The sequence below is a fragment of the Myotis nattereri genome (genome assembly GCF_964212035.1).
Source record: "Myotis nattereri genome assembly, chromosome: 1".
In the NCBI taxonomy this organism is placed as follows: Eukaryota; Metazoa; Chordata; class Mammalia; order Chiroptera; family Vespertilionidae; genus Myotis; species Myotis nattereri.
In genome coordinates this window covers 110664559-110687773 of record NC_138075.1, presented here as the reverse complement: position 1 = coordinate 110687773, position 23215 = coordinate 110664559, and the positions used below count along the sequence as shown (strand labels likewise).

Below are 23215 nucleotides of genomic sequence, written 5' to 3'. Positions count from 1 at the left end.
AACGCGATTGCTCCTGCTCTTGAGCCATCAGTACTCAGCTCAATTCAAGGCTCCTGGCCAGGTCTGAAGAAGATGGGGGGACTGACAGGGAACATAGGGATTCCTTTGCAAATTCACCTGCTGGGCTCCCGGAGAAACTGGATACAACCTGCTATGGTTAAATGAGTTTGGAAATCTTTGGGAAATCATGGCCCTCTAAGACATGGCTTGCTGGCAAGCTGCATTTGAATGGGCCCCATGCTCCTTGAGGCAAGGGCAAACTAACTTCATCTTGCTTTGCACAATGCAGAACTCCTCAACCCATGCCAAGGACTATGGGCGACCCTCAAAACTGGACCCCTTAATGCCCAGCTCAGAGACAAAGTTCATCAAGCCCTCAAACTCCCAGCAGACCTGAGTCCCAACAGACCTGAGAACTGGAGCAGCTCCCTCACTGTGTGCTGGGGTTTTTGACCACATCCTCAAAATGACTTTATTAAATGCTGTAAGTCGGTGAGCATTTGCCTCTTTCCTGGAGCAGGGCAGGCTGGAGGTGCCCAGATTCCTCCTCCCAGACCCCATTCTGGGCCTAGGCCCTCAGCTGCAGTGAAATAGTCTCCTGCCTCCCATCTTTAGAGAGCTGAAGGCTAGAGTGGACCCAGGAGGGTGGGGAGAAAAGTCCTTCCAAAGCAGAAAGGCTCCAACAGTGGAGCCAAGGAAACAAGCTCCTTCCAGGCTTCTGGAAGAAGTGAGACCGCCAGAGACCAACTCTGTTAGGAGATGTGAGGGAGGGTGGAATTTCCACCTGCCCCCAAACATCTACCATAACTAAAATCCCTTCAAGTTTAGTTTACCTGTTTCTTGGGAAGGGAGACACTTGAAGTCTGCCTGTGGCAATCAGTATTAATAGTGTGACATGCCCCATCAATGTAGCCAGGGACAGGAAAGCAGATGGGACTAAAGGAGGGAGTCCTCCCCAGAAAGGAGCCCTGGGTTCTCACTACAAGCATGCAATGTGACCTTGGGTCACTCAAGCAACCTCTCTAGGCTTCATTTTCCCCATCCATCCCATGCACAGCTTGACCTCTCTGATGGTAAGACCCTTTCCAGCTATAACATTTCTGAGTCAAAAAATGACTCAAGCCAGGAGAAGAGAAAGGAAGGAGAGAGACAAGAAAGAGTATTGTGATGGGGAAAAGCAGAAAGGCTCCAACAGTGGACTCAGAACCTACAGATCCTGGTAAAAGGCTTCAAGCTAACTGGGCTGCTATCCCAAGCAGGACTAGCTCCCCTGTCTACTAGCAGGACTTAGACTTGGGTAGTCAAGGACCAGGAAGGATCGGGCACCTGGTTCAGGTCAGAGTTATGGAACTCAGAAGGGGTGAGGGGGCCCAAAATTGGGACCAGTTCAAATAATGGACCAAAGATTCTGATGAAGTCTCCCTGCCTACTGCCCAGAGCTTAGAAAAGTGGGCAAGTCCCCCTAGAGCAGGAATTTGAGGCCTGGGAAGCCCAGAGAAGGGTCAGGTGGGGCAGAGGAAGTATACTGGCCTTCCGTCCCCAGGGTCAGTCACCTCATACCAGCCCCTCACTCACAGGTCTCAGCCCTGGTCATGCCCAAGACTCTGGCTGGACCTTGGCAGGAAGTCTTCATGACCCACCTGGAACTCCTACCCAAAATTCAGCCAAGCAGAGCACTGCACGAGCCATCAGTACTCAGCTCAATCAGTACTCACCTCTGATAGGTGAGCCTGCCCCAGAAGCCAAGATTGGCCCACACCTCTCAGGATGCCCTGTTCTCTCAGCAGAGCTCCGTCAGGTCCTCTGTCCCTCTGCCTGCTGGCCTGGGCACAGTAGCAATAGCCCTCCATCTGCTCTCAGCCCCAGGCAGCAGGAGGCTTGATCCTGCTGGCTCCTGACCTGTAGGTAGGTGGATCCCAGCAGAAATGGCTTCAGGTGTGGCTGCCCATTTGTGCTCAGATCCAACTGTTGATCCATCAGAGAGCATCTCCACAGGAGTGATACCTTAGTGGCCAGATGGAAATGAAAACACTTCACATAGTTCAGCCCTTTATTGCCTTCATGGAGTGGGGGAAGAGGGGGAAAGGTGGGTGAAAGAGAAGTGCCTCCACTGAGTTGGGGTAGAAAGGAGCAGGGGTGGGGAACCAGGAGCTGAGGATGCAGACACTTCCATGGGCCCCCGCCCCACACTTCGGCCTTCCTTTCACACCACTCTCTCAGTCAAGCCTTGGGCGGGTCCTGGGTGAAGGGCCGGAAGGTGAAGAAGATGGGCTGGTTGGGCATCAGGATGAGGTTGAATGTTGTGCCCACGTCATTGAGATGCTGGATTTCAACTCTGAAATTCTCCAGAATCTGAGAAAGAGGGGTGATGGGCTTAGTGGACAGGTGGGGAGGGTCCATCTCCCCTGGGCCAGATTCATTCACCTGTAGGCAGTGCCTGCTGAGTGTGATTTGGGGAGCTCCAAGGGGTCCACACCAGCTCCTACTTAACCTGAGAACATACCACTTGTGCTGCCCCCTTGATTTAGACTTTCACTTTAGTTTCTAAAAAACCTTATCCCACCCCACTCCCATCCCATCACCACCATGGGGGGACAGATGGCCAGGGGCACCAATGGGTGACAAGCGTATTAGCCCAAAAGAGGAGGCAGCAGGGAATTGTGGGGGAGGGCTCTGAACAGAGATGGGAGTAGGAGGGTTGGTGCTTTCATTAAGGCCAAAGCCAGCCCAGGGTGCCCAGAGGTCCCCAGGCTAGACTCACATGGATAAGGAAGAGGGTCATCTCAAGCTCGGCGATCCGACGACCCACACACTGCCGAATACCCCAGCCAAAGCCCAGGTTCCGGAAGTGGATGAGGTCCTTGTTTTTACCCAGCCATCGGGTGGGGTCAAATTTGCCCGGATTGAGGAAGAAGGTGGGATCTTGACCCATGGCATAGACGGCCACCTGCACCAATGTCTGGGGACAAGGTGAACAGATGCCTAAGTAGGCCTCACCTCCTCACAGCTGGGAGCATAACCCAGCTTCCCCTCTCCCACTCCCCAGCCCAGCTGCCCAGCTGTCCAGAAGACACTGCCCACTGGGTGACCTTGAACAAGACCCCACTTCTCCCTGAGCTTCACCCATCAAAGGAACATGACTGAAGCCAGTAGGCCAGGGATGGCCCAAGGGATTGTCCTGCCCTTTTCTCAGCACCAGAAGGCCCCCTGACACCCAGGTGATCCATGGTGTTGCCCTCCTAACTCTGGGCTCCAGCAACATTCCAGGGATCACCCACTATGCCTACCACCTCTGCCCTTAACACTTTGCTGCTGCCAAGGACCCACCAGCCAGCTCCAGCAACACAGGCAGAAGCCCCCATCTGTAGGCAATTGCAGTCAGCCCCCAACCTCCTGTCTGACTGGCAGGTCCTGCAGCCCTGCTATACCTACCTTGGCAGGAATCATGTAATCTTGAAGAACCAAGTCGTTTGGGAGGTATCTCTGCAGAGTCACAGAGATGGGGTGGAGTCTGCAGAGGAAGGCATTCAGAAGCTAATGCCCCGAGGCCAGGACAAAGCCCACACCCAGCATGCATCTCAGGCCCAGTGGCAGCACCCCTGGGGAATCAGGAGGCAAGACCAGGACTCTATTTCCTCCTCCCCATTCCCAGCTGTCTCCCCAGACTTCTCACTTCCTGCTACCGATCTCCACCGGTCCCCAGGCAACATGCTGACCCCACCCGGGATTGGGGTGGAGGCAGGCATGGGTGGGTGTGGGCTTGCCTCAGTGTCTCCTTGATGCTAGCTTTTAGAAGCGGGACCAACTGCAGCATCCTGCTCATGTCTTCCCCGGCCTGGTGCCGGGCAGCCAGGACCTCCTCCCGCAGCATCTCCTGCACTCTCAGGCTGCGTGCCATCTCGTACAAGTGCCACTGCAGTGTCATGGACGTCTGGGAGGGAGTGTCGAGGTGCAGAAGACCAGGAGGGCCTGTCACTCATGAGGCACCTAGACCCGTGCTAAATTTTCATTTCCAAGAACATCTTCCCACCCTTGTCCCAGTATCCAGAGACCATCATCTACAAAAGCAAAATCCAATTCAAAAGGCAAATGTCCCAGAGGCTTTCTCCAGCCCAGGCAGGAAGGAATGTTTGGGGTAACACTTGTCCCTACCTTCATCCCTCATGTCACCAGAGCCTACCACCTCCCCAGCCAGTAGAGGGCACCCACATAACCAATGCCTTCTTCCAAAGGACTCCGGAGCCCTTCCAGGCCAAAGACCCCCTGTAACAGTTCTCCCTTGACTAACTGCCATTCCTTTTGAAACGCCTGTTAAACAAGCAGCTGTCTCCCCAGTAGAACTTCCACAGACTTTAGCATTTACCTATAGTAGTGACGTGGGAAAGAAGGTTCAGATCATGAAGCCAGAACCACCACCCTGGTTCCTATCCGTGTTGCAATTAGCATACGGTGTATACTGAGATGAACCTGCTAATCTCATTATTAGTCAGAGTCATGACCGTTAGTTGGTCCCTGGAGGTATGAGTGGCCCTCATCAAGCCCCACAGGCCCACATACCTTTGTGTGGGACCCCAGGCTGGTGCAGCCCTCCCTCCTAAGGTTAGGGCATGGGTTGTTGCACATATCTTACCAAGAATCATATTTTTGTCCAAAAAGTCGGAACATTCTCCTTCCTCCCAGCAGAAGCAATCATGAAAGCATGCCATCCAGTCACTTCCCAGTTGGAAATCCTTGTCTGACTCTCCAGATCAAGCCCAGATCCCCAGATCAAATACAGGGCCCCCAACACCTGCTCCCAGCCTCGCCACCACCTCTCTCCAACATGCACCTAATACTCCAGCTCCACTGAGCTACACGCAGCTCCTAAGCCCAGAAATCTTCCTCCAGCTGTTTCCTCTTCCTAGAATTCCCTTCCCAGCCATGGAAGCCAGCCTGTACTCCTTTACGGCTCAAATCAAATCTGTGTATTTGTCTCACTATTTCCAAAGCTGGACAGGGTGGCTACTCAGGAAATACTTGCTTGTTCAGATAGTCAACTAAGTTAACTGCTCTGTGCTCCAGTTTCCTCATCTGAAAAGGGGGATAATAGTGATATACCTCATAATTTAGTTTGTGAGCACTAAATGAATTAATACATATGACAAGCTTAGGCCCTGTCTGCCATATACTGCATGCTCAATAAACATTACCTAACAATAATAGCTGCTTTGGTGCAGGTACGCACTTTTTAGAGATCCCTTCTACATAACTGACTAGAACTAGATTTAAAACAGTGGTTCTCAACCTTCCTAATGCAGAGACCCTTTAATACAGTTCCTCATGTTGTGGTGACCCCCAATTTCATTGTTACAAATTGAACATAATTAAAGCATAGTGATTATATAGGTGTTTTCCGATGGTCTTAGGCGACCCCTGTAAAAGGGTCGTTTGACCCCAAAAGGGGTCATGACCCACAGGTTGAGAACTGCTGATTTAAAATAAACTCAGCCCTGGCCAGTTTGACCCAGTGGATAGAGCGTCAGCCTGCGGACTGAAGGGCCCCAGGTTTGATTCCAGTCAAGGGCACATGCCCAGGCTGTGGGCTCGATCCCCAGTAGGAGGCCTGCAGGAAGCAGCCCATCAATGATTCTCTCTCATCATTGATGTTTCTATTTCTCCCTCTCCCTTCCTCTCTGAAATCAATAAATATATATATATATATTTTTTTTTAAATAAAATAAACTCAAAGGCTCCATCTGCAGCCTGTCACAGGGACTGAAAGTCTTCCTAAGATGCCTAGAAAATAGTTATTCACCCAGGGGACTTGACACATATTTCTTCCCGAAATGTTATTTTTTCCCTCCCTCCTCCTGGCAACAGCCTTCAAGATACAAGTTGAATTTTAGCTCCTCTAAGGGGCCTTCTTCCCATCCTGCAGGGCCTCTTCTCAGCATTGTCAGTACCTGATCCAGGCCTACTCATCCAGCTTTATGACTATGGTATGGTGGTCATCCTTGTCATGGGCTGAATTGTGTTCCCCCACATTCATTTGTTGAAGTCCTAACCCCCAATACCTCGCAATGTGACTGTATTTGGAGGCAAGGTGTTTAAAGAGGTAATAAGGTAAAATGAGATCACTGGGGTGGACCCTAATCTAATAGGACTGGTGTCCTTATAAGAAGAGGAGATCAAGACACTGACACACACAGAGGGATGACTGTGTGAAGACCTAAGGGAGAAGAGGGGCCTCAGAAGAAACCAACCCTGCTGACACCTTGATCTTGGACTTCCAGTTCTAGAACTGTGAGAAAAGTACATGTCTGTGGTTTAAGCCATCCTGTGTGTGGTACTTTGTGTGGCAGCCCTAACAAACTAATATGTGAGGGAGAATGGAAGACAACAAAAGGGCCCTAGAAGGCAGAGCCCAGGGCTAATTCCACTGGCTCCCAGCTTTTCTGAGGTCCTGCCTGCCTTTCTGAATCCAGTGAGCGGTGTCCCCCACCTGTGACTGAAGAGCTCACCACCTATGCCTAGTTACCCCTTCTCATAGGTTAAAAAAATGTTGGATCAGCCTCAAGGGATGACTTGACCTCAGCCTCCTAAGAGGTGATTATTTAGGAAATAGAGTCAAGAGGAGATCCACTCCACATGGGCAGGGGTTTGAATGATGCAAACTGGTGGAGGAGGGACACAGGGACACAGGAAGGGACAGAACGCCCTACGATCACCTCACCGTGTCCACGCCCCCTGCCAACATCTCTGTAATGTTGGCCTTGACGTCCTCGAAGAGCAGCTTGTTATTTCCCAGGAGGCTGTAGAGGACACCCGGGTAATTATTGAAGTCTCTTTTCTGTCTCAAGTCCAAGTAAAAGTTCTGGGTGTATTTTTCAGCTGTGGGTGGGCAGGAGGGGGAAAAAGAGTGAGGCTCTCTACAGGCAGGAGTGAAGGGATGGACCCTTGGTGAGAGGGATGGGCTAAGGGCTTGGAGATTCTGGAGTGCTGCACTTTCTGGCTGCATTTTACTCAGCACATACTATCTGCTAAGCCCTTCCTATCTGTTTCTTTGTTTAATTCTTAACCATAGTCCTATGGAGTGATATTATCACCATTTTACAGGTAAGGAAACAGAAGCCCACAGAGGGTAGTGACTTGCCCAGTGTTAGATGGGTGTCAGGAACAGAGGAGGGATTTGACTCCAGGTCTCCCATCATCACCATACTCCAATCAGCCTTCTCCACCTACTTTATTAATCTCTCTCACCCAAGTCCCAGTCTATCTCCAAGGGTAGCCGGGTCTAAAACACTGGCCTTAACCCATGTTGGGTATCATGCGCTCTTTAGAAGAACATGATGGACATCTTAGATCTTTTTTCTCCATAAAAGTCTGATCATTCCCAACAGCTGGCCTTCAACTCACCAATCCCAGGGCTTATAGGACCTCCCTGATACCCATCCCTGCCCACATGGCAAGTCAGTGTCCATTGACGTAACTGGGGCAAAGAAGCAGGCCGAGACTTGGGGCTTCCAGCTATGTGTGTGTGTGTGTGTGTGTCCACGTGAGCCTGGGTTCCCCACCCCCTGAGGTAGACAAGGGGCTCCTGGCTCCCAGACTGAGTTGCACAGGGTATAGCCAGAGGAATTCTCACCTTTACTGAAAATCACGTCCCATGCAGCCACATGGTCACGCCATGTCTTGGTCCTGAACAGGCGAAACAGGCCTGGAGGAAGCATGAGCATGGGGACACTGGTTTGAAACATCTGGTAAACAGCATCAATGAACCGCTGAGCCTCGGGGTCCACAATCTCCTCCAACATCCCCAAACGTTCCCCAAATATGACGTTGGTGATGGCTGCAGGGAGAGGCACAAGCTGAGGAGCCCCCGCTCCCAGGAACCCCCACCAACCTGCTCCTGCCAACGCATAGGATCTCCTGACCTGACCTCAGTCTCCTTCAGTAAAGAAACAGAAACCTAAGGCTTATGGGGCTGAAATTTCAGGGCTGAGGAAAACTGCCCTTCTGACAACCACTCAGGGGAGCAAGCAGAAGACCCTGAAAAGAGATCACTTGGGTGGGAAGCAGTCTCCAGCAGAGCTGGGGGTGGGCCCATGCTGGGATGAAACAGTTCCACCCCCCCCCCCTTCCACCAGCACCCCAAGCAGCCTCTCGGCTTTTCTCTAGGAAGAGAGACTCCTTAGCTGTAATTGACCAAATTGGCGAAATACCTCCTGAAACAGGCCAGATGGAAGACTAGAAGACATAAAGCCCTAGTAATTGGCTATCCAGGACTCACTCTGGCTAGACTTAAGAAGTCACAACAACCCCAAGTTTTTCCCACCTGTGGGGTCAGGAATTTGAATGCTGATTTTATACCAAAGTCTGGGCATCCCAGATCTCCTGCAGTGATCACGTGACCCCCATCATGCCACAGTGCCTTTGTATGTGCTGTTCCCTCTGTCCAGGCTGCCCAACCTCTTTACCCCATCTGAATAACTGCTACACCTTCTTGAATAACCAATTCAGATTAACCACCCAGTCCTCCCTTCCCCTCCCAGACCTCAAAGGTCTATGACCCAAGAGAGAGAGATTTGCAGAATGCAGGGCTGAGCCATACTCTGTCTTTTAGGGGATAGTGACAATGGGGACCTACATTTTGAAGACCCTTGCCCCCATAGTATGAATGCTAGGTAAGAGTGTAGAGCACGCCCTGGGTAACTAATGGCAGGGAATGTTTTCAGTAGCCCATCCCACAAACCAATCCCACCACTTCTTCAGGGTCTATGCGGGCTGGGTCTCAAGGTGGGACGCTGGGTTCTCCCACCCCCTTACACTCAAAAGCAAAACGAAACAGGTCATCACTGATGTCCCCTGAGAACTTTCCAGAGCCCTGCTGCTTGATGCGCCTGTGCAGGATGCTAATGAAGTCCTGGGACACCGTGTCCAGCAGGGGGATGAAGTTCTTCATGGCATCTGGAGTCATCACCTCCTGGTTCAGGGCCAGTCGGTCTTTCTTCCAGGCTCCTGACTTCCTGTGGAAACACAGGCCCTTTGGGCCCTCATGGCCACAAACCCCAGGCTTGGCGCGCACAGGAGGCCAAGCCACAGCTCAGAGTCCAGCACTCATGTCCGCCAGCCTTCACTCCTCCCAACACCCTCAGCTCCCTGTTTCTGTTGGGCCTTAAGGAAGAGACAGGAAGAGAGTGAATGAAGGAAAACAAAACCTGACCCCCCGCCCCACTGCTGCTGCTGCTGCTGCTGCTGCTGCGAGCCAGGAACTGGGCATCTTGGAGCCTTTATGTCTCTTTCAGTGCCCTAGTCTTTGCCTCAGCTACAGGTATGCCTTTCCCATCACTTCCCCTTCCCCCTGGCTGTTGCTCACTCACCTCCTGCCATTTAAGGGCCCTTGTATGTCATCCTCTCTGATCCCCGCACAGACATAATTGATCAACCTCTCCGCTGCACCCTAGCATGTCCCTTTATTCACGTTGGTGGGGACTGTCACATGCCCAGAATAGGGTTAGTGATAAGCTTTAGCTTATGGCCCACTCTTGAAAATAGATCCACCCAAAGCCCTCTTTCTAGTTTGGAGACTTTGTTTGTTTATAAGAACGGTTTATAAACTCACCACCCAATCAGAAAACAAGGAACATCACAGTAATTGATATGTGTCCACCTGGTCCTCCCCAACCAAGGGGACCACTAACCTGACTCCCTTGCTTTTGTGTATAGTTTTACATGATCTACATATAATTCTCAAACATGCTTTCTTGTCATGCCTTGGGGGATTTGCTTTTTTAACAAAATTTTATCTGTCTCAGCATCATCTGTACTGTTGGGGGTCACTGAGTTTGTTCATATGAGTGGCATATGCCACCACTCACTAATGTATACTCCTGTTGGGCATTCAGGTGGTTTCCTGGGTTTTGTGCTTATGAATGACATTGCTGCCAACACCCTGCTACCTTCCCCTCAGGGATGTTCTTCAGAGCATACCCCAGAGAGCAGGACTGCTGCATCGCAGGGTTGTGTGCACTCAATTGCAGGCCACGGCCAATCATCTTCTAAGTGCTGGCACCAGGTTTCATCCCACCAGCAATCTGGGAGAGTTCTAGTGCTCCACATCCTCACCAACGTTTGAGATGGTCACATTTTAAATCTGTGATGAGGAATTTGGTGGAAAACGGTGCCCACTACACTAAATACACCGGTTTGTCCTGTTTCGCTGCCCTCTTAGACTGTGAGGGACTCACCGTGGCAGAGCCCTGCCTTACATGTCACTGAACGCCCAGAGCCTGGCACAAAGTCTGGCACATAGTAGGTTCTCAAGAAGATGGGACTTAATGCATGGACTAATAAATGAGAACTTTGCAAGGTCTTTAATTACGCATTCAGATCTTCAGCCTGACCATTTCCCTGATGGCTGGCACAGCAGTTCAGTATCACTACCATCTGCTTTATGGAGGCAGGAAGATGACAGGGATGTGCCTAGAGTTCCCAGCCAGACAGCGCAGAGCAAGCATGGCCTCTGCCCCTCTCCCCAGCTTCTGTCTCCAGACTCACTTGAACAGGACCCCGATGGGTCTCTGGTAATGCTGGTGATAGGCAACCCAGGGCGGGATGCAATACCGTTCTGGGGTGGAACCCTCAAACTTAAAGAGAAGGGCCACATCTTCAGGGTCAATGATGAACACGGACTCCATGTTGCCAAGCTTCTCCCTGGAGGGAAGGAGAAGGGCTATGGCGTAAGGATCCGAGGAGAGCCTGGAAGACCCTGTGCAATCAGGCAGGAGCTTGGCGCATCTGCAACCACATCATGGCTGAGAGTGCAGAGCAGAGGGCCCTGGAAGCGGATCCCATTTCCACAGGGTTCTCTGTCTCTCATCCCCCCTGAGTCTCTGTCTCCTCTTTTATAAAATGGAGATGAATACAGCACCTTTCTCACAGGGCTGCGAGAGAGTGAGATGGCTCCTGTTAGGCATTCTCTAAGTGACAGTTTTATGCTCCTCACATTATCCATTGGCTGCTGTCATGCCACAGCATGTCCTCCAGGACCAGTCTCGCCCCCACCCACCTTCCATGGACCATCAAGTCCTCATTTCAAGTTCCTTCCATGCTTATTCTTCCTGAGTGTTCAGACCCTCATCACTCCCTCACCGCTGCATAGCTCAGAAACACGGAACCCTCATGTCACCACTGGCGTGACCCTGTACTGGAATGACTCCGTGTAGGGCTAGTCAATCATAGGCTTGGCAACGCACTTTGTCTCTATTAAAACAACACTGGCCCTGGCCAGGTAGCTCAGTTGGTTAGAGCATCATCCTAACACGCAAGGTTACAGGTTTGATTCCCATCAGGGCACATACAAGAATCAACCAATGAGTGCATAAATAAGTGGAACAACAAATTGATGTTTCTCTCTCTCTCTCTCTCTCTCTCTCTCTCTCTCTCTCTCTCTTCCTCTCTCTCTCTACAATCAATATAAATAAAATTTTTTAAAAAAACACAGAACACAAACATCCCTAGCTGGTTTCGCTCAGTGAATAGAGCGTCAGCCTGCAAACCGAAGGGTCCTGGGTTCGATTCCTGCCAAGGGCACGTACCTTGGTTGCAGACTCCTCCCCGGCCTGGGCCCTGTCAGGGCGAGTGCAGGAGGCACCAATCGATGTGTTTCTCACATCGATATTTCTCTCTGTCTTTCCCTCTCTCTTCCACTCTCTCTAAAACCAATAGGAAAATATCCTCAGGTGAGGATTTAAAAAATAAAATAAAAATAAACACTGACACAGGTACAGATTGTTGACATAAGAAATGTCTAAACCCGTGGGAAATTTTAGAAGATTTGAGGACAACTGCAGGGAAGCAAGATCTGAAATGCTCTATGTCCACCTGTGTTACCACCTGATTGGTTCCCTCATTGTTCTTGCCCAGCAACAGATCTGAACTTTCTCTGTTGCTGCAGGCTCTCCCTAGTTTCCCATGCTTCCTGCTTTGAGTCCAGAAACATTGTGTTATTCCTGCTTGGTTGGTTCCTGTGACTAGGCTGCTCAAACTGCATGTCTGCCCCCGCCTATGTCCCACCTGCCTTTGTGTCCCACTGAATCCCTGCCCTGCCTGCCTGCTTTTAAAGTTAACTTCTCTCAAAACCGCAGAAAATTACACTTGTCACTTGCTTCTGTCAAAATTACACTTGTCACTTGCTTCTGTCCTTTGTGTGTGTGGTATGAGTGTGTCTGCCTTTTGGGGGGGGGGGGGGCGGGGAGCAGGGTATCTGCCTTTTGCATAATAAAGTTAATTCAAGATATATTTAAGGCAAAATATTAGAAATACATACTAGTACAGGTACAAGCTGAGTTCTCTCTCCCTCCCTTCCTACCTCCTCTCTGCCCCTCCTCCCTCCCTGCAGTGATGAAAATAGTGGGAGGAGGACAGGGTGGGGAGGAGAGGGGAGAGGGAGAGAATTCAGCTTTAACCGCTGACCTATAAACCCTGGACCTGCCTTCCCAAGTCTCCCAGAAAATCCCCTCAGTGTTTTTCCAACTACCATTTGTCTTCACACCACTAGCTCCATAGCCCCACCCTGGCTCAGCAAAGTCCTTGAACTGCTAGTATTATTATCAATTCTGCTTCTGGGAATCTAGCCCAAGGCAATGACCTCACAGGGGACAGTGATGCCTAATGGATGAGGAGGTTCATCACGGCATCTGTGTAACAGCAAAAATCCCAGAGTCCACTTTGAAGAACTGGCTAAAAAAGTGTGGCTTATTCATACTATGGGCTACAATGCTGTCTTTCTAAACTATATGGAAAAGAGAAAAGAGGAGCGAAGTCTTTGATATATTTCTGTGGGACAACACCAAACAGCGTATATAACGTTTACATTTCTAATGGCACATACATAGTATCAAAATTGAGATTGTATCTGATTTCAATTTTTCATTTGTGCTTGTTTATATTTTCCAAATTGTTCTATAAATATAAACTAGAACAGCCTTTGTATTAAGAAAAAACCTATGGGGGGGGGCGGATAGAAGAGGGGAAAGGGGTAATAAATGGTGATGGAAGGAGACTTGACTTGGGGTGGTGAACACACAATACAATTGTACCCCTGAAACCTATATAATTTATTAAGCAATGTCACCCCAATAAATTCAATTTAAAAAATAACAAAAAGGAAAAATCTACCAAAGTAGTATTTTAAATTCCTCACATTTATTCAGAAGTTCACTGTGCCAGGCTGTATGTGTGAATAGCAAGGTGGCACTGCCCTGGAATCAGGCAGCGGCAGCTCCAGCACTGGCTTTGCCCTGGTGAGCTCTGTGATGTTGGCAAGACTCTGCTCCCTGGGCCACAGTCTTCCCAACAGTGAAATGGGGATTATAACGCCAACGTAAAGGAAATGCTTCAAGGCTCAGGTAAAAGTGACTCAGAAAACAGAAAGGGGCTTGGTAAAAAGTTCTACTGGGGCACAGGAAGCAGGGGATAGCGAGGGATCACTCTGAAGGGAGGTTGGGGGAGAGGCACTGACGGGCCTAGGAGAGAGATCGACAGGCTCAGGAACAACTTTCTCCCAAACCTGACACTCAGCCTAGGGCCTCCCGGCCTCCAACCTGCTGTGAGAAAGGCACTGTAGACTTCAAAATGGATTGTGGGAGAGGGAGGAAGTGGCCCAGTTGAGTGGGCAGCTGGACCCCTACACAAACAAGCCTGCCCTCCCACCCCCACCCAGCCAGCCAGCAGCATGCCCTAGGATGCTCTTCCCCTATCACTGAAAGTAAAAGGCACTGTCCCTCCTGATGTTCCCTCCCTTCCCAACAGTCACCTCCACCACCTCCCATCCTCCTCAACTATGCTCTCAGAAAAGAACCCAGGCTTGGCCTAAAGATGACCCACCTTAGAAACTGCTAAACCAGAACAAGCAAGGCCTGCCCCCAGCGGCAGCCCTCAGATACCTGCTCCCCCTCACCCCCACCCCCTGGGAGTGGCAGTGCTGAGGCCAAAAGACCAAAGTCCCTTCCTCCAGGTAGGAAGCAAGACAGATGCTTGGGGAAGGCGGGCCTAGCCAGGCCAAGTGGAAGGGACAAAATCAGCTGCTCCAGAGACGCACAGGGCTGAGGGGTGAGCCCAGCACCCCAACAGGACAGGGATCCAGCTGGGTGACTAAAAACCCTAACCTCTCTGAGCTTTAGTCCCTTCTGACAATGGGTATGGAAAACGTACCTTCTACAGGGTCCTGGGGATAATGGATGTAGAGGGCAGTTAACCAGTTAACCGGGGCTTGTTCTCTTACCATCCCCCACCCACCCCACAAAGTTTCAAAGGCTGAGTCTGGGAATTGAACCCACAGTCTGGGAGCCTTATCCATTCTCCTGCCACCATCGCCAGGCATGGGAGAAACAAAGTCAGAAGGTAGACGGGAGCCTGCAATGGGCAAGCAATTTGGGGAGGGGGAGCACAGCAAGGCTGCCCAGGCCCCTCTCCCTGCCTGTCCCACCAGCCCCTCCCTCTACCAGGCTTACCTGTAGATGGGGCCATACTTCTGGAAGTTCTGGACTTGGTGATAGTGTAAATTCTGTGAGCCCTTCTCCCTCCAGAAATGGTATAGGTTTAGCCAGCCATTGTCACCCGGGGAGGGGATCTCACTGAAAGGGCGAGGCATGCGAGTGGAGATCCGGGCTCCCTCTCCAGTGGGCATCCTGGGATTCCCTGGTCCCTCCTGTGGGGCACTCAGAAGGGGCTGGCAGCCTTTGACCAGGACTGAGCGCAGAGGAAGCCCCCTCACCAGCATGCTGTCGCCAGACTGCCACTGCTCCTGCTCCTACTGCAGCAAGGCCTGACAAGGAACTCTGGCCCCGGGGCCCAGCTTATATCCGCCAGCTCAAGGTTAAGGGAGAAGCTGACAAAGCAGTGGCCTGCCTTCTTCCTCCTCTGGTTGGCTCCTGCCTGCACACGGCCCCTCCCAGAGTGGGGTACCAAGACTCAGTCTGGAATTTCTGCAGCCAAAGAGGCTCCCCCAAGCACAAGAAGACCCTCTGTCTCTGTCCTCAGTGCCAGCCACAGCGGGCCCTGGAAAAGGTGCAGGTTTGTGCTTTTCCTCTGCTGGGGCCTCCTGCTGACCCTGCAGTGGGCCCAGCTACTGGAAGACACCCATCAGGACCTGCCAACAGCTGGGGCTTGGGAACAATAATCGGGGCCTGAGAGGAGGCTGGAGGCACCTTGCAGCCTTGGGGCAGCATACATCTTACTGTGACCCCCATTATATATATATATATATGATTATAAACTGTTTTTGTATAGTTCCTTGATTTTGCTTTATTTAAATTATTTTTCTACTAGAGGCCTGATGTACAAAATTTGTGCAAGAGTAGGCCTTCGCAGCCCCAGCGCCTGCCGGCTGCCTCGATCCCTCAGCCACAGCAGCTGCAGCCCTGACTTCGCAGAAGGTCTTCTGGAAGGTTGTCCAGACAGTTGATCTGCTGTTTGGTCATTCAGTCAATTTACATATTACACTTTTATTATTATAGCTAGTTCCCTGATTTTTAAAGTTCTACTTTCTCTGCTTGCAAAAAGAAAAAAATACTGTTTTCTGAAGATGTTATAATTGGCAGGTATTGCTATTATTATTTTTAAAGATACTAACTACTAACTACAAAAGTAAATTAAATTAGTCTTATTTGTTCATTGCAGAACACTGAGGAAAAGGACAAACAAATTACAATCTCCTGAGTCTTGAATGCTGAGTGAAAGAAGCCAGACACAAAAGAGTAAATACTGGTTGTGAATGAAAAAAGGGGGTTCTATGGAAGTAACCTCACAGGGTGATCTGACCTGAAGTTCTTAACTGGGCAGGTCTTGGTGGCTAATCTCACCCCAAGCCTATAACTTCTTTAAAAAGTTCTAGCTTTGCCTTAAACAAGCACTGTTCTTTGTTTCTGTGCATCTAGGTTAGCACACCTTTGAAATGCCTCTATTCAGAGGACAGCACCCATATATCCAATAATCCAATTCCACCTTGCTTTCTCCCACCTCCATGTAATCTTCCTTACATTCCCTCCTTAATTCCAAATGCATAAAAGAAGCTGTAAACCAGGGGTCCTCAAACTTTTTAAACAGGTCCCTCAGACCGTAGGAGGGCCGGACTATAGTTTAAAAAAAAACTATGAACAAATTCCTATGCACACTGCACATATCTTATTTTGAAGTAAAAAAAACAAAACGGGAACAAGTACAATATTTGTATTTGCATGTGGCCCATGGGCTGTAGTTTGAGGACCCCTGCTGTAAACTGTCATTCTGAGAAGCATTTTTCTCAGTCTGTGGAGATCTTGCTTCCAGGTATATCCTCTGTTTGGCTCAAATAAATATTTATAAAATTCTCTACAGGTTTGGATGTTTCCATGTTGACATGTTGGATTCCATTCTGACGAAGTTCAAGAATCGGCAAATGGATCTTCGCTTCATGATGGCGGCGGCGGGACCCAGCGCCCAGTTTGTCCACAACCCGCCGCCGTAGCCCGCCCGCCCCGCTGCGTGCGGCTCCCTCCGGCCGAGGCGCAGCGCCGCAGTGGGTGGGGTCTCGTGCTCCGCCCACTGTGCGTCGGTGCGTCAGTCCGGCCCCGGGAGCTCCGGAACGGCCGGTGAGCTCGCAGGCGGCTTCTCTTCAGCTTCAGCCCGCGCGCCGCCATCGCCGTTATGCTGGGTGCCGCTCTCCGCCGCTGCGCTGTAGCAGCGGCCGCAGCCTCCCGAGCCAGCTCTCGAGGCCTCCTGCACCCCGCACCGGCCCCCGGCCCCGCCGCGGGTATCCAGTCAGTTCGCTGCTACTCCCATGGGTCACATGAGACAGATGAGGAATTTGATGCTCGCTGGGTGACATACTTCAACAAGCCAGATATTGATGCCTGGGCATTGCGTAAAGGGATGAACACGCTTGTTGGCTATGATCTGGTTCCAGAACCCAAAATCGTTGATGCTGCTTTGCGGGCATGCAGACGGTTAAATGATTTTGCTAGTGCTGTTCGCATCCTAGAGGTTGTTAAGGACAAAGCAGGACCGCATAAGGAAATCTACCCTTATGTCATCCAGGAACTTAGACCAACTTTAAATGAACTGGGAATCTCCACTCCAGAGGAACTGGGCCTTGACAAAGTATAAACCCCATCGATAGGATTCCCAAGGATTTACTGATACTACTACTTGAGTGTAAACAATCACCTGGAAATACTGATGATAACATACTACCTTATTTGAACAAGTTTTCCTTTATTGAGTACCAAACCATGTAATGGTAACTTGAATTTTAATAAAAAGGAAATGAGTTTGAACTGGAAAAAAAAAAAATCGGCAAATGAATTTATGGTGTTAGAAGTGGTTCTCTCGTGAGGGGTTGCCTGGGAGAAGACATGAGAGAACTTCCTGGGGTGCTAGAAATGTTTTCTCTTGGTCTGTATGTGTACATATGTAAAAATTCACCTGAATATAAACGTGTTATTTGCATTTTATGAAATACAAGTTACTGCAGTAAAAATGCAAAAAAGAAAAATCATCTTTTTCTAACAAATACTTTTCGAACTCACTGCCCAGAATCCCTTGCAACTGGAAATCAGGCAGATAACTTGGGCTCCCCCAATCAGATACCCTCTAGTGACATTTTGGTTGAGATGAGCAAGCAGGCCCCATGTGAAACCCTGCCTGGAACATGTGGTGGCAAGAGACCTCTAGCCTGGGCCAGCTGCAGCATGTCAGGCGTGTGGGGGCCAATAAGTGGCCACCAAAGCAGCCCTAGCTGTAATTTGGGCAATATTCCTGACACATGATTTTTTTAAATATATTTTTATTGATTTCAGAGAGGAAGGGAGAAGGAGAGAGGGATACAAACATCAATGATGAGAATCATTGATCGGCTGCCTCTTGCACATCCCATACTGGGGATCGAGTCCAAAACCCAGGCATATGTCCTGACCTAGAATCGAACCGTGATCTCCTGGTTCATAGGCTGATTTTTTTTTTTTTCCAGAGAGAGAGAGAGAGAGAGAGAGAGAGAGAGAGAAGCTGATTGTTTGCCTCTTGTGTGTGCCCCAACCAGTAACTGAACCAACAACCTAGGTATGTGCCCTGACTGGGAATCAAACTCCCGACCTTTTAGTGTACAGGACCACACACCAACCAACTGAGCCACACCAGCCTGGGCCTGACATACATAACTTTAAAATAATCTATTTTTACATTATGCTCCATAAGCCTGATTATCTTACCCTCCTAGAGATTTTGTGGAACATGCATAATATTCCTTGATAAATCCTTTCCCTGAAAATATTAGCTGAAATTAATTCTGTTCTTGATAACTAAGAACTCTGAATGATACAAAAGTAATGTTAATCTAAAAATAAAAGACCTTTCAGAGTAAGAGATCAATAAGAATAGCTAAGGCCAAACAGTGTTCTGATTAGGAAACAGGTAATGAGTACATTTGAGAAGGGAGGGTCACAATTACGTCAACAGAAAGAAGGCATTTGTATTGGTGCAGATAACATAGTGATGTTAATTCTAAACAATGTTGTTAATTCTCAGTCCAGTAGTCATCAGTCCAGTGGTCAACTGCTCTCTTATCTTTGCAAACAGTTCTTTGGGACATAATGTCATCCTAGGCCCAGAACAAAGGTTATTTTGCCTTGTTTTTAACATTCCAAGGTTTGGTATAGTTCTTCTGGGATGGCAGCTCTGGTTCCATGGCTCCATTTATATTGTTGTGTACAGTAAACAGCTAATTATATTGCTAAAAGTCCATCACACTCTTACACTTCAAATATTGCTTGCATCTAAATTAATGCAGCTAAGTTGGGTCATTTTATCAGTCTTTTTAAATTATACCCCATAAGCTTTAATTCATTAAAGGTACATTCCAGGAACCAGAGAGAAAATCTCATGACAAGGTGGTTATTTGATGGAAACAGTGGGGCAAAAAAGTTTATTATGGAAACTGCCGTTGTCATACCTGTGGCCCCACCACCCTGAGATAAATATTAACCCTGTTAAAAATATTCTCATATATTTTCTTTTAGTCCTTTTCTAATTTATTCTTTTCTGGTTGGTTGTTTTGATTTTTGTTTTTGTTTGTTTGTTTTCAGAGAGGAAGGGAGAGGGAGAGATAGAAACATGAATGATGAGAATCATTGATCTACTGCCTCCGACGCCCCCCCACTGGGGATGGAAGCCGAAACCCAGGCATGTGCCCTGACCAGGAATCAAACCATGACTTCCTGGTTCATAGGTTGATGCTCAACCACTTAGCCATGCCAGCCAGACTATTTTCTGTTTTCTTCTTTTATTTTCTGATTGGTTGAAATTTTATTTATTTTTTAGTACAATGTATAGTTTTGTTGTGGGTGGCAGGAATGGCACCAAGGTGTTAGACCCTTGGGTCAGACCAGACCTGGGTTCAGCAACCTTGGTGCTTGAGTTCTGGCTAAGAAAGAATTCAGAGCCAAGACTCAAACTATACAAGAACATCTATATTATAAAAAGCCAGTGGCTGTGGCACTGTAATGTTGTCACAACCAAACAACCAGTCACCAGGAAGTGCATTGATGGGTCTCACAGCTCAGCGGGAGTCTGGGTTCCACTGGCGCAGCAGGTCTGGGTCTCTCGTGATTTTGCACGCTGGGCCTCTTGTCCTATCTAATAATAGACAAACATGGTAATTAACCATACCTCCACTACACTTCCCATTGGCTAATCAGGGTGATATGCAAATTAACTGCCAACCAAGATGGTGGCCAACAGCCAGGCAGCTGAAGAGAACATGAGGCTTGGTTGCCCCAGCGATGGAGGAAGCCAAGGTTCCCCGCCTGCCCCGGCTGGGCTCTGAGCTGCACTCTAAGCAACAATGTTGCAATTATAGAAGCTAAACAATCCCCAGGTACCTGCTTTCAGCCAGCCAGCCTCAGAGCTGGAGCCGCAACAAAGTTTCAATTACAGAAAGTAAATAAATCCCAGAATAAAAAAAAGAAAGAAAAAAAGGAGAGACTGGGAGCTTCAGTTGCAGGCTTGGCCTGCCTGAAAACAGCCCTCAGCCCCTCATCCAGGCTGGCCAGGCACCCCAGTGGGGACCCCCACCCTGAAGGGGGTGCGGGCAGCCTGACAACAGCCATCAGCCCCTCACCCAGGCTGGCCAGGCACCCAACCAAGACCCCCACCCTGATCCGGGACACCATTCAGGGCAAACCAGCCGGCCCCCACCCATGCACCAGGCCTCTATCCTATATAGTAAAAGGGTAATATGCAAACTGATCCTAACAGCAGAAAGACTGGGAATGACTGGTCACTATGACACACACTGACCACCAGGGGGCAGACGCTCAATGCAGGAGCTGCCCTCTGGTGGTCAGTGAGTAACACATGGAGGAGCTCTGCTCAGCCACAGCCAGGCTGATGGCTGCCAGTACAGCAGTGGTGGTGGGAGCCTCTCCTGCCTCCTCAGCAGCGCTAAGGATATCCAACTGCAGCTTAAGTCTGCTCCCTGCTGGCAAGTGGACATCCCCCAAGGGCTGCCAGGCTGCCAGAGGGATGTCTGATTGCCAGCTTAGGCCCAATCCCTTGGGGAGCAGGCCTCAACCAGCAGATGGTCATCCCCCAAGGGGTCCAAGACTGTGAGAGGGCACAGGGCAGGCTGAGGGATCCCCCTCCCAAGTGCACAAATTTTTGTGCACTGGGTCTCTAGTTTATTTATAAAATCACAGAGGTGGAAGAAGTAATTTATAGAAGAAATGGGCTTAGGTAACAAGTTATAGAGGTAAAGGAAGGGCCTTTGGAGCTTGGGAGTGAGGAAGGTAATAGTAACACCTGATAGGGGGCGCTCAGGGAGGGGTAAGGGAAAGGGTTGTGCTCCCAAGAGGGAGAAGGCACTGAGTCCTCCATCCTAAGGGTTTTAAGGGTGGAGGGTTTAGCGGAGGTCCCAGGGGAAGATCTCAACAGTTTTCCAGGTGTCCTTTTAGGGTCTAGGTCTCCGCTGATTGATTAGTTGGTGCCAGTGCAGGGGGTCATTATCCAATGCAGCTGGTCCTGAGGTCAGCCATGGGGTCACTTCTCTGGTTTTTCTGCTTTTCTGAGCCTGGAGCTAAAATACAACTGAGACCTAGATGTTGTCTCTAGGGAGGAAAGGCCAGATGGTCCAAACCACACGTGACCAGCGATATGCAAGGGGAAGAAAGGTCATCCTGGGGGCCAGGTGCCACCCTACAATTGTCCTTTGCTAGGCACCCAGGGCTTTCCACCCTGGTGACCCTCTGTACCTGGCATGGTCCTTGCTCTGCTCATGTCTGTCTAACTGCCTATCACAGCTTTATCCAAACACTAGATGTTTTAAAAATCTAAATAGTACTTGAGTTCTCTCCCTTCTGGGAGCATGCTCTGGGCTTTCCCTTCCCCCTCTTCTTCCCCTACAGGCATCTCCTGAACTCTAAGAGTCCCTACGAGACTTTCAACAAAGGGAGCAATGAGCAGCGGCAGCTCATCCTGGGCTAACCCCCTGAACCTATCGTCCAGGCCCCCTTTTCTCTGACTCTCCAGTGAGCTAACAGCAGTCCTGCCTAGTCTCTCTCCTGTTGTTTCTTCTATCCTAGGCCCTTCTTAGTTTCACCATCCCCAGCTTCAATAAATACACTGTCAAAAAAAAATTTTTTTAATCCAAATAGCACTTGTATAAGTCCAGGTTCAACCAGAGAAGTAGTCCTAGTATGAGCTGTTTCAAGGAATTGGCTTATACAATCAGGGGGCTGGCTGGGCAAGTCTGAAACCCATAGGTCAGGTGGTCAGGAAGGGCAGGCTGGGTTCTCAGGCACGCGGTGAAGCTGCAGTCCACACCTGGAATTTCTTCTCCTTCAGGGAAAGCTCAGTTCTGCAGTTAAGTCCTTTCAGCTGATTGAATCAGGCCCACCCAGACTGTCTAGGATAATCTTTACTTAAAGTCAACTGATTATGCACATTAATCACATCTAAAAAGTGCCTTCACAGCAACACAGATAAGTGTTGGAATAACTGAGGACCATAGCCTACCTAAATTGACATATAAAACCGACCATCAAGCACTACTAAGCTTATAAGGAAAAATATTAACTGTCTGCTCTAACCCTCCCTACTCTTGGTGCCACTTCCCAGAGGGGAATGAAAACATCTCCTCAAAACAATCAGGTTCCTATTCCTCTCTATTTCTGGGAACTTCTGCCCATTCACTTTCCCCAGTCCATGCTCATAGTCACCCTCATCTTGGAAATTTCCTTTTTCTCATTCCTGTTTCCTGGATCCCATGTCTCTCCTGTTTTCAGTACCTTCCTTAGAAAGTGTACATGAAAAGTGAAATTTTGAGACCTTGCTTACCTGACAATGTCTTTATTCTGCCTTCACACTTGACTGAGCCATTAGCTGTATATAGAATTCTAGGTTGGAAATAATTTCCATTTTTTAAAATAATGTGTGAAATCATCGCTACATTGTCTTCCATTTCCTGGAGCTGCTGTTGAGAAGTCCACACCATTCTGATCCCTGAAACCTTGCATTGTTCCTTTTTATTCCCTCCAGTCACTCTTAGAATCTCCTCTTTACTTTGCCTGCTTCGAATTTCACAATGCATAATTGCCACATCAGTCCTTGGGCTGGATACTTGGTAAGTCCTTTTAACCTATAAACTCATGTCCTCAAATTTCTGGAAATTCCTGGACATTTTCTTGTATAACTTACTTTAAAATTTCTCCCTTCCGACAGGAAACCAAGATGTCAGAACTGGAGTTCAGAGATGTCGGCATAGGTAAACACTGGAAATTGCTGCCTCCCACAACAAATTCAAAAATACAACTAAAGACAAAACGGACATCATCCAGAACCACAGGAAGGCTGGCTGAGTGGAAATTCTACAACTAGAAGGAAAGAAAAAAGCACACTGAGACTCAGAGGAGCTGCAGAGGTGGAGTGCAGAGGTACAGAGGCACACGCAGCAAGGGCTGGCAACTGAGGACGTGGCTGTCTTTTTGAATCGGGAGGGAGTCACAAGCCCCTGACTGCTCTGAACTCCAGTTCCCGGTGAGTCTCTGGGGACCCAGACTCATTCAGGGAGAAACTGGACTGTCTGTCAGCGGGCAGAACACGGAACTCGAGGGAGGCTTTCTCTCAAAGGTGCTTGCAGCGATTACTGGGACACTGAGATGCAGGGCCCCTTAGGGCAGGGCTGAGGATCAGCCATAGCTGCTTGCTC

General features: G+C 49.3%; 3 protein-coding genes across 3 annotated transcripts in view; 2 read left to right on the top strand and 1 right to left on the bottom strand.

The window, feature by feature from the left end:
• The window catches only part of CCDC33 (coiled-coil domain containing 33), a gene marked incomplete at its 5' end in the record, with an annotated part of 98990 nt that extends 98494 nt beyond the window's left edge, over positions 1–496 (top strand). The window contains one exon of the mRNA XM_081101617.1: positions 290–496. Within this exon, the coding sequence (XP_080957743.1) occupies positions 290–397 (108 nt within the window). The 3' untranslated portion in view covers positions 398–496. The remainder of the gene's footprint in view (positions 1–289) is intronic.
• A 1724-nt stretch (positions 497–2220) lies between these two features.
• Positions 2221–14761, bottom strand: CYP11A1 (cytochrome P450 family 11 subfamily A member 1; the record flags this gene model as incomplete). Its single annotated transcript, XM_081082301.1, has 9 exons — positions 2221–2352; positions 2762–2959; positions 3433–3511; positions 3765–3931; positions 6713–6870; positions 7625–7828; positions 8806–9005; positions 10537–10692; positions 14493–14761. The coding sequence occupies 9 exons, from the start codon at positions 14759–14761 to the stop codon at positions 2221–2223; spliced, it is 1563 nt and encodes a 520-aa protein (XP_080938427.1).
• Positions 14762–16575: 1814 nt separating this feature from the next.
• Positions 16576–17250, top strand: LOC308533869 (cytochrome c oxidase subunit 5A, mitochondrial-like). The gene has a single exon (XM_081112043.1). The coding sequence runs from the start codon at positions 16666–16668 to the stop codon at positions 17122–17124; it is 459 nt and encodes a 152-aa protein (XP_080968169.1). The 5' UTR covers positions 16576–16665; the 3' UTR covers positions 17125–17250.
• Positions 17251–23215: the final 5965 nt, after the last annotated feature.